The sequence below is a fragment of the Strigops habroptila genome, chromosome 4 (genome assembly GCF_004027225.2).
Source record: "Strigops habroptila isolate Jane chromosome 4, bStrHab1.2.pri, whole genome shotgun sequence".
In the NCBI taxonomy this organism is placed as follows: domain Eukaryota; kingdom Metazoa; phylum Chordata; class Aves; order Psittaciformes; family Psittacidae; genus Strigops; species Strigops habroptila.
Window position 1 is genome coordinate 7,312,470 of NC_046358.1, and position 11,152 is coordinate 7,323,621.

Consider the following 11,152-nt stretch of genomic DNA (forward strand, 5'->3'; position numbering starts at 1 on the left):
ATAACTGGATAGAGTAGCTTGGGGTGATCCAGCTGTTGTTTGGTGCTCACTCCTGTTTTGCTTTATCCTTTGTGCCCTGTTACCTCCTGTCGAACTTCTGTTGCAGAGCTCTGAACTCCTAACCTGACTATGGCAACTTAGTTCTCAAGTTCTGGAAGGCTGACAGCTAACATGCATTTATCACAGTTTCTGCAGTTTAATACTTGCCTAATACTGACCAAATGCAATGAGCATCAGATTTTTGTAGGCTGTAAGTGGGGGGAATGGGGCTGTAACTCATTACCAAGTCACACATTTAAAAATGCAGTAGGGAGGGAGCATGAGTAAAAATTCTGTGGCAGTAAGTACATTTCTTAGGTGATATTGATCTATTGCTTCTAGTGTCCAAGTATTGAAAGAGACATTTCATATTTGCATCTTCTTGTTTCCTCTGCATCTTACAGATTGTGAAAGAGAAGGAAAGGTTCAGAAAAGCACCTCCAAATTATGCAATGAAGAAAACTCAGCTTTTAAAGGAGAAGGTGAGAGATGAGATGATGCCTGCAAGCTTAATGCAGTCTTTGATTTTGAAGAACTCATGAAGAGCTCATCTGGATTTTGGCAGTAGTCAGCAGTAAGCTTGACTTTAACTCTGCAGCTAAAAAGTGGATCTCAAAGTTTATTGCTGGGTTCAGAACACTTAGAACCCAGTTAAAGCTATTGCATTTTTTTTTTCCTAAGGGCAGTTGCCAACAATTGTAGCTGTCTCTTTTTGTGTCCTTTAAACAAGAAGATCTTAACCTGCTTTAGAAACCTTTTCCTTTTTATTCTTTTTCCCCCAGAGTACCCCATTTGAGAGTTCATTTCCTGTACTTTTTAAAATAGGGGGAAAAAAAAGTCATGTTAAATTGTCTTTTACTCAGGGGTGACTGAATTGTCACTTTATAAATAGTGATTTATATTGAAAGAATACATTGCCAGAAGATTTACTTGCCACTGAACTGTTTTACATGTAGACCTCCTGTTACAAATAGACCTAATAGTGCTGAGAAGTCAAGAAAACAAACAGTCTTCAGTATCTCTGAAGATAGACATAACACATTTTGGTTTTATTTGTGCAGTCCTTTGCAAGAAATTCGTGCTTAACATACAGTAAAAACAAAGGATTTGTCTTAATCTTTAGTTTTACGTTCTCTGGTTTAACTGTATTGTTTGGTCATCAGTTTACTATGCCCGAATGTGTAAATTGTTAGTTTTCCATTGCAGAAGGGTGCAGTTGCTGCTTGTGTCACCAGGTGGCATAACAAGCTAGGGGACTCTCCAACTCCCTGAAAGATGTGGCAACTGACAGTTGCAGAAATAATCATTCTTTTCCTGAGCTGGTAAATAGTGATGTTAAATTTTAATCAAACCTGTAACTTCAATCTGGCAAGGGATGTGAAAGATAGCAGGAAAGGCTTCTATAGGTATGTAGCAAATAAAAGACAGACTAGGGACAATGTGGGCCCTCTCTGGAAGCTATCGGGAGAACTGGCTACCCTGGATTTGGAGAAGGCTGAGGTTCTTAATGACTTCTTTGCCTCAGCCTTCACTAGCAAATGCTCTGACCACACAACCCAAGTCTTGGAAGGCAGATGCAGGGACTGTGAGAATGAAGACCTTGGGCCCACTGTAGGAGAGGATCAGGTTCGAGACCATCTTAAGAACCTGAACGTGCACAAGTACATGGGACCTGATGAAATCCATCCGCGGGTCCTGAAGGAGCTGGCGAATGAAGTTGCTGAACCACTGTCCATCATATTTGAAAAATCCTGGCAGTCAGGTGAAGTTCCTGATGACTGGAAGAAGGGTAATATAACCCCCATTTTCAAGAAGGGGAAGGTGGAAGAGCCACGGAACTACAGACCAGTCAGTCTCACCTCTGTGCCTGGCAAAATCTTGGAGCAGATTCTCTTGGAAAGCACGCTAAGGCACATGAAAAACAACGAGGTGGTTGGTGACAGCCAACATGGCTTCACTAAGGGGAAATCCTGTCTGACCAATTTGGTGGCCTTCTATGATGGAGCCACGGAACTGATGGACAGCGGCAGAGCAGCTGACGTCATCTACCTGGACTTGTGCAAAGCGTTCGGCACTGTCCCGCACGACATCCTTGTCTCTAAATTGGAGAGACATCAATTTGATAGATGGACCACTCGGTGGATAAAGAACTGGCTCGATGGCCGCATGCAAAGAGTAGTGGTAAATGGCTCGATGTCCAGTTGGAAAACAGTAACGAGTGGTGTCCCTCAGGGGTCGGTGTTGGGACCGGTCCTGTTCAACACCTTTGTCGGCGACATGGACAGTGGCATTGATGCGCCCTCAGCAAGTTTGCCAACAACACCAAGCTGTGTGGTTCGGTTGATATGCCGGAGGGAAGGGATGCCATCCAGAGGGACCTTGACACGCTTGTGAGGTGGGCCGATGCCAACCTTATGAAGTTTAACCAAGCCAAGTGCAAGGTCCTACACCTGGGTCAGGGCAATCCCAGGCACTGCTACAGGTTGGGCAGGGAAGAGATTCAGAGCAGCCCTGCGGAGAAGGACTTGGGGGTGTTGGTTGATTAGAAGCTTAACATGAGCCAGCTTCAGTGTGTGCCCGCAGCCCAGAAAGCCAACCGTATCCTGGGCTGCATCAAAGGAAGCGTGACCAGCAGGTCAAAGGAGGTGATCCTGCCCCTCTACTCTGCTCTCGTGAGACCCCACTTGGAGTACTGCGTACAGTTCTGGTGTCCTCAACATAAAAAGGACATGGAGCTGTTGGAGCAAGTCCAGAGGAGGCCATGGGGATGATAAGAGGGCTGGAGCACCTCCTGTATGAAGACAGGCTGAGAAAGTTGGTGCTGTTCAGCCTGGAGAAGAGAGGCTGCGTGGAGACCTCACAGCAGCCTTCCCTTATCTGAAGGGGGTCTATAAGGATGCTGGGCAGGAACTCTTCCTTAGGGACTGTAGTGGTAGGACAAGGGGTAATGGCTTCAAACTTAAACAGGGGAAGTTTAGGTTAGATATAAGGAAGAAGTTCTTTACTGTGAGGGTGGTGAAGCACTGGAATGGGTTGCCCAAGGAAGTTGTGAATGCTCCATCCCTGGCAGTGTTCAAAGCCAGGTTGGACAGAGCCTTGGGCGACATGGTTTAGTGTGAGGTGTCCCTGCCCATGGCAGGGAGTTGGAACTAGATGATCTTAAGGTTCTTTCCAACCCTAACTATTCTATGATTCTATGAAATCATCTAACTGACTTGCATCTAACTGGAACTACTGTTCCTATGCCTTCCTTTGTTTAAGGGGTTTCAAAGGTTTTCAGAGTATTTCAGAGTAAGAAATCCTGTTTTGCCTTGAGTTCTAAGGAGAGTTTAGCTCTTTGTTTTATTCTTACCATGCGGGGTAGAGCATTTGCAGCTGGAATAGGGTTAGCTGCCTGATTCATGGATCTATCCCTTGTTTCTCTGACTAGCTCTGTGGTAGGGAGTAGTGCCTAATGAGTTACTATTTGGTTGAAGGCTATGGCTGAGGACTTGGGGGATCAAGATAAGGCCAAACAGATTCAAGATCAGCTTAATGAACTTGAAGAGAGAGCAGAGGCCCTGGATCGTCAACGAACAAAAAACATCTCAGCAATCAGGTAAGAAGCAGATATTGGGAATTCTCTTTCTTAAATGATATCAATCAAAATACACGGAGAAACTAATGCAGTAGTGAATTAATGGTCAGATTTTGTCTCTTCTTTCCCATACAACCTATTAATGAAATGTGTATCATGATGGCTCTATTAGTTTGCCTATCTTCACTTCGTCGTATCTGCCATTCAGTTAAAACTGTTAAAAATGTAAACCCTCTTCCACATATCCCACATAGCAGTTTTGTTGCACTAAGAGTGATTTATGATCAAGATGAAGCTGCAAGAGTGCTGTCAGGCGTTTTGTTGTGTAGGGATTGATTAATGACAGTCACGTTCTTTTTCTTTCCCCCACCCTCCTTTTTTTTCCTTTCTGCAGTTACATCAACCAGAGAAATAGAGAGTGGAATATCGTTGAGTCTGAGAAGGCTCTTGTGGTAAATAGTGCTGAATTAATGCTTCTGTACAAGTAGAGATGAAATGATGCAAAGGGGGATAATTGCATGGTGAAGTTACTAATTTTTTTAATGATCTATAATATCTTTCATATAGGCAAATGACATGATTTTAAAGCAGATTGCTCTCTCCTTTTGATCAACTCAATTATCAGCAGATTACTGACTGTGATAGTGACATAGAGCATTTTGTCTGGGAAAGAAATCAGAAAGGAGACTTCAGAGAATAAAATAGTAAAGGAAATATTCAGTTCTCTGCAGTGACACTTCTATTAAGGAAAAAATAAGCTTGTTTAACAAATCCTGCGAGTTGTGCACCTATTTTGTATGGTATATTCAACATGGACAGTTTTGCCCTCTGAAGCATAGGACAGTGAGTGTGTCAAAATATTTCCAGTCTAATGCTGTTGCTGGTTTTCCTCTGATCTTGATATTCTATGGAGCTGATGAGTGCTTGCATGGGCAGGGTGCTGTAGGAGGATTTACAAGGTAAATAGTAGCTAACTGCAAAACCATGTGCTTTTTCTTCTTCAGGCTGAAAGTCACAGCATGAAAAACCAACAAATGGACCCCTTTACTAGGCGACAATGCAAGCCCACAATAGTGTCTAACGTGAGTGCAATAGTTAAGTGCAATTGAGGCAATTTGCAGAGAAACTGAAACCAATGTAATGCAAAGAGCAGGAAGGAAAATGTTGTTTGTATTCATTTCCAACTGTGCCATATGCTCTTAATACTCCAGATGCCAGGGTGAGATACAGTTGAGTGAGATCCTGGTTTCACTATCCCAAAAGAAGGAAAAAGTACTATTTTTTTAATGCAAAGCGAGAAGGACATGAGTGATGTGGGATGTACACGGGGAAGCAACTGTGGCTTAGACTTTTGTCTAGTGAGTTCTTATATGTAGAATTACTCAGATTTAGTTAGCTCTGGGGAGACAGCTTGCTTTAGGTGTGAGTTTCACTTTTAGTTAGTTGAAACTTTCCCGAAAGATCTGTGAAATAAGAGGATACCAGACATTTTGGGCCTGTGATGAATAAAGTAGTTCAACACAAACTTCCCCCATAATACTGTTGCAAAACCTGCTGCTGCAGTCTCTCACTATATAAATGATGAATAGCAAGGTGACCAGCTCCTACTTCTAAGTAATCTGACTTTGTTGAGGCTCGTTCTGCAATAGTATATGGTTCTGATATCAGTACTTAAAGAAGAACTGGTAAGGTTGGTTCTCATCGGTCTCCACAAACTGGCAAGGGAATGGAAAAGGCATCTTATTGCTGGGCTTGAACTAAATAATCATTTCTGAAACAATTCTTTATTAGAAAAGAATCATAACCGAGTAGCTTTACGAGTAGGCAACTGTTACGTAAAGAAAATAGTCTTCTGAAGATTTCCTCTCTCCAGTAGCCAGACCTGTAAGCTGAAAGCAAATACATTTAGTGATAGCGTTAAGAGTGGTCATGGAAGCAAACCATACCAGCAGGAAAGGTGTTTGTCATTTTCTCAAAGAAAGACTTTCTGAAGAATAGCTTTTAGTTTGTTACATTACACAGATATCAGGGTGATTTCAGTTGTCTCTCAGATCCTGAAGATGGGGCTAACTGATCTACAGCCTCTTTTGGTTCTAGATTCATAGATATGAGCCTTGCTTTAACAAAATGACAGTCTAGTTTTTATGGATTTAAATACAGTGATTTTTTTTCCTTCTTTCTCCCTCATTTTTTGTTTTCTTTTTTCCCTTCTGCAGTCCAGAGATCCTGCTGTCCAAGCTGCCATCCTTGCCCAGCTAAATGCAAAATATGGGTCTGGTGTATTACCAGATGCTCCAAAGGACATGAGTAAGGCAAGTTTCCATTTTTGTCTCTGTTACATTTCTCCCCGTCATCATTTTTCTCTAGAAGCTTATGACTAATAGTAGATGTGCATGCTTCAGTTCTAGAAATAGGTATCCTGCAGAGCATTATCATAGAAAAGAAACAGCTTTTTCTTTCTTGGGGAAAGAAAATTATATTTCTCTAGCAATATAAAAGCTAAACTAAGTGTGTTTAAGTATGTTCGTGATGGAAGTGGGGAAAAACCATTTTTATCTCTGTTTCTCTGGTCAGATAAGGGCTGGAGACTTATCTGTAGTTTTTATTTCAGGGTCAAGGGAAGGATAAAGATGTGAACTCTAAATCAGCCAGTGACCTCTCAGAAGATCTTTTCAAAGTGCATGACTTTGATGTAAAGATTGATCTTCAGGTTCCCAGTTCAGGTAGGTGTCCCTGCTGAATTTGGGCTGTGATTGTCCAGCTCATAACGGTAGAGCTCACTTCGTCCAGAATAGTTCTTTCAAAATCCTTGGTGGGCTTTTGAAAATGGGAGCAAAGACTTAATGTTTGTTGTCTTGATGAGTATCTTGAACTGAGGAGTGGATGTGTGCTAGTGATATCCATTGAGAAAATAAGAACAATTGTACTGTGTTTGAATGAAAGCCTGTAGATCCCCATATCCTTGCTCCAAATGCCTAGGGAGAAAGAGGTAATGAGTGTTTTCTGATGTATTCTTCCAGTCTACAGTATCTATCTGCAGACTTGCATAATCTCTGGGAAGCAGATGAGAGTATTGTATTTAATAAGCCTTGATACCTACCTTGAACCTTACTTTGTTAATTTGTCTAATCAAAGCATATCTGTCTTCAGAAAGTGGTTTCTGATGTCCTGTTCCATAATCTGTGTACATGCTATGTGGATACTGTTCCCTAACTTTGGTATTGCAGATAGTATTGAAGTAAAATTTTAGGGGAACCAAAATGCTGGGCAGGGAGTGAAGATATGCTTATAAGCACAAATTTGCTGACCCTTTCTCTTTGTGATCCTGACTTTGACAGCTTGGCATGTGTGGCAAGAACAGTTTAGTGTCATTAGAATCATTTAGGTTGGAAAAGATCCTTAATATCATAGAGCCCAACTATTAGCCTAACACTGCCAAGTCTGCCACTAAACCATGTCCCTGAGCACCACATCTACATGTCTTTTAAATATCTCCAGGGTTGGTGACTCAACCACTTCCCTGGGTGGCCTCTTCCAATGCTTGACAACCCTTTTGGTGAAGAAATCTTTCCTAATACTCAAACTAAACCTCCTCGGGCACAGATTGAGACTGTTTCCTCTCATCCTATTGAGCTGTTTGCCAGTGGAGGGAGAGCATGGGAAGGTACTAGTGCAATTTGACTCATGAGGCTTATTCCTTCTTGCATTACTGGAAGGATTAGAGCCGTGAAGTTTCTTGGAGGACAATTTAGAAAGTACCATAAGAATACACGAAGACTTAAAGCCTCATCAAGAAGGGAAAGTAGGAGAGGTTGTTTTTCCAAACTAGATCAGGATTGGAACTCTGGATGTAAGACTACAGAATGAGGTAGGAGACTTCCTGAAGCAGATAGCGAGAGTTATGAACTTCAGAGAGTTGGCAAGCAGATGAGGGCTAGGCATTAGGCACTAAAGGACACTGAAAACCAGGAAGGAGACTGAAAAGAGAAGCATGAGACACATACAGTCTAGCTAGAGGTTTAAGCATGGCTGTTCTGGGTTTTTTTCTCAGAACCCTGTTTTGGCATTTTGCTTTGTGCAGTCTTCTTTCTCAACAGAAGAACCTGGGGATTGGTTAAAATGTGTATTGTAAACATGGATAGGAAGTTCTACATCTATCCGCTTATTATCTCTCTTTGTGCTTGCTATTCTCATGGGATAATGATTAATCAAAGATCCCAGAACTGACCTCGAAGGCTGTTTGTATTGTGATTTCAGTTCGCTATAGAGTAGTTTTCTTAAGAAAGGAAAGTATACTTAGCAGCAGAAAGCTGGATTAGCAGAGTCAAAATTGCACATGCTTTATTTATGAAGATAAACTATCAGATACTGCCTGTATTAACTGAAGGTCTAACACGATTTAGATGTGATTTTGTGGTGAAGTTGTTAGCAAAAGCAACAAATAAAAGCCTGTAGTTTCCATGTATTTCGATCCTTACTCTTTTCTTATCCCCAACAGAATCTAAGGCATTGGCCATCACCTCCAAGGCTCCACCAGCAAAAGATGGTGCCCCTCGGCGATCATTGAACTTGGAGGACTACAAAAAGAGGCGGGGGCTTATTTGAGCATGCCCACTCTGCTGCTTCTGATCCTGCATGCTCCATGACGATGTCCCACCTTTTCTTCCTCACTTTTCAGTTCTTCCTTCTGGGTTGGAGCAGCAATGGAGCTGGGAAGAGACTCTTTAAAACTGCCAGTCATCTGTAACATAAACCATTCAACTATTTACTGTATAGACCTCCCTTCTTGCCCTTTCCTCCTGCCCCCCTCACAAATGTGGATCTGTGCTATTTGGGGTCTTCCCATTTCTTTTAGTTTGAGATTTGTTTTTATTTTGTTGATGCAGCTCGTTGGTCCACTCTGTGTTCAGTATTAGCCTGAGGTCTGGATTTCCATAGGAATGTCTTGGTGGTTGCAGAATCAGCACTTGGTGATCTTCCCCCACATACCACCACAGGCACGGTGAATAAACATTGGCGCAAGACCTTTGTGGCTGGAAGGTCATCTGCACTTTCTTCCTCTTCTTCTTCCTCCTTCATCCTAGCTTTGGAGAAGGGAATCTTCAAAAACTGGCTTAGGTTCAAAGTGTAAATTTTTTTGGGAGGGTCGTGTGACTTTTTTTCAGGTGTTTTTTATCATTTTTAAGCTGCAGTACTATTTGTATCCGTCTGTCACAGTTCTTTACGGCTGTTTTGAATTTCTACCAGCTGTACTTGAGCATCTGAAATTGCAAGAAAGAAACTCATTAAATGTGATTCTTCTTACTAAAACGGCTTGGCTGATAATAGCTGTTTAACTTCACGTTCCCTTTTTTAATTACACGTAACTGATGAGAGAGAGGCACACAGCTCTTCATGTGGGACTTGTCATCTATAGCGCATTTGGAGTCTCCAGCTGTAACTGAGTGGAGTAGCTTTTTCTGCGATGGCCCTGGGGTGCTCATTGGTTGGGCTTTAATTCCTTCTCCAAGCCTCCAGTATTATGTATTTGTAAGTCATCATGTCTTCACTGGGCTCCAGCTCACTTTGTTTCTTGCTTTGTGAACCATTTAAACAGGGCTTCTATAAACGAACGAACGAACAAAATCACTTTGTGTGGAAGGGGAAGGACACAGTAAGGACATAGTAGAAAGGTCAGTGGGTAATGTATGAGAGGTAGTTGATGTCCATTTTTCATATATGAACTGGTACAAGTGGAGTGCAACACTAGCACAGGAATTGTATGGCTTTATGGAATATTTGACTGGACACAAGGTGACAGCTAAATTATCACTCAGGTGTAAAAAAAAAAATAATAATTTAGAAAATCAAAGTGTAAATATAAGTGACATTTAACAAAGAACTTTTCCAAACAAGATGCAACTGAATATATGGGGCTAAGAACTAAATTAAAAGAGAATTAGAAGTCTAAAAGGTTAGAGGCCCTCGTTCAGGTAAGCGTGCAAGCACGTGTTTGTTCCTACTCAGGCCAGTACGTATCTAATAACTTAAGCACTGAACTGGATAGGAATGTTTCTGGGGGACCCTGAAGAGGGAAAATGCTGATGCTCTTCTTGTGTCAGAGCATTACTGTTTTTCTGAAATCACACACTGGTTATGTTTAAACCTGTGTTTGATACTTTCTTGTTGGATTCTTAATGAAACTTTAATCTAGTTCTTATTTAACTTTCTCTTCCTTTTTTTTTTTTAACAGTAGCTTTAAAGAAACATGTAATTGTGTGCAGATTGATACTATGAACTGTGTATAAAATGAAAACCTATGAAGCAGCTCTTACCTACCATGTAAGCAAATAATCCGAAGTCCTCCAGTACTTATTTACTGAATAGTCCATGTTTCTAGGACACATGTGGGTTATTCTGTAAATATGTAACCATAGACTGTTTTATTTGGTGGCCTATTTTAGCAGCTTCTCTGGAGTTGTAGTAGGCTCACGTATATGTACTTCTAACTTTTTAAGAGTGAATTTATGGAATCTGCCATACCAACTTCATAGGAGACATCATGATTCACTGTGTACATATGCATTTGATATGATTTTGGGTTTTTTTCTTTCCAACAGCTTCAATGATGTTACAGATTTGTAATAAAAAAATTCTAAACTTATTTTGCAATAGCCAGTTTTCCAGACAATCACTCTCCAATGCTGTGCAGAGATAAATGCCAAATCAAGCGATTCAGGAACTGCTTTTACCACAGAAATGCCTCAGAGCTCTGAGGTGCACTGACAAGTGGTCTCAAAAGGTAAAGTTAACTCAAAGTCAATATTTTTCATATGCTTGCCCTTGATGTATTGGTTTTAGGTAACTTCTACACTTGGTAACACAAGAATAGTCTGTACTGCAGCCAAAATGTCAATGAGACCCGTACAGTGTTACAAGTAATTTTTAGTCGAGATAACCAGAACAGTGAGTTAAGAATGCAGACCTGAATGATGGATTAATCTTAGTTATCTGCAGCTATGAAACTGCCACTTACCCTCTCAAAATCTCTGGATTATGCTGAAATACTGTTTTTAAGAGAGGTAACAGTAAATTACCATGCAAATCTCTTATATTGAGAATAATACATCAAAAAATTACTCTTGAATAGTTACAGAACTGTGTATGAAAGCTGTATCTTTTTTCCTTTAAGTGCATGTAAAGGTGAGTGACTACACCTCCCACTTGTTAGAGAGGGAGAGATTTGTTTGCTTTGTTTCACTGGTGTCCTAGCATAGTTCATCACAATTGTACAGACTTCTATAAATAAACTTGGTTTGTTGGTTTAATAAGGTTGATTGTTTATCCCTTGATCTGAGGTGCTAAAGGTTTCCTGTCTGGACAATCTTATTTAAAAATACTAATACTGTAATTAATGAAAAGTAAGCCTCCTGTTTTGCAAGGGCGGCTGTTGACTCCTAAGTCGCTCTCTAACAACTCTTAACTATCATTAGAACCACGCAGAGCCTCTTGGAAGGTCAGCTCACTTGTACCTCTGCTGCATCTCACTAAAAACAC

At 41.0% G+C, this 11,152-nt stretch overlaps 1 protein-coding gene across 2 annotated transcripts in view; it reads left to right on the forward strand.

Annotated features, from left to right (window-relative positions):
• The window catches only part of RTF1 (RTF1 homolog, Paf1/RNA polymerase II complex component), a 36,537-nt gene extending 25,614 nt beyond the window's left edge, over nucleotides 1-10,923 (forward strand). Inside the window, exons 12-18 of one of the 2 annotated variants that reach the window (XM_030481588.1) lie at nucleotides 444-521; nucleotides 3,516-3,637; nucleotides 4,011-4,068; nucleotides 4,621-4,698; nucleotides 5,833-5,928; nucleotides 6,228-6,339; nucleotides 8,503-10,923. In XM_030481588.1, coding sequence (XP_030337448.1) covers nucleotides 444-521; nucleotides 3,516-3,637; nucleotides 4,011-4,068; nucleotides 4,621-4,698; nucleotides 5,833-5,928; nucleotides 6,228-6,339; nucleotides 8,503-8,537 — 579 coding nt within the window. In that variant the 3' untranslated portion in view covers nucleotides 8,538-10,923. Of the gene's footprint in view, nucleotides 1-443; nucleotides 522-3,515; nucleotides 3,638-4,010; nucleotides 4,069-4,620; nucleotides 4,699-5,832; nucleotides 5,929-6,227; nucleotides 6,340-8,114 lie in introns of both variants that reach the window. The other variant, XM_030481587.1, reaches the window with a different exon arrangement.
• Nucleotides 10,924-11,152: the final 229 nt, after the last annotated feature.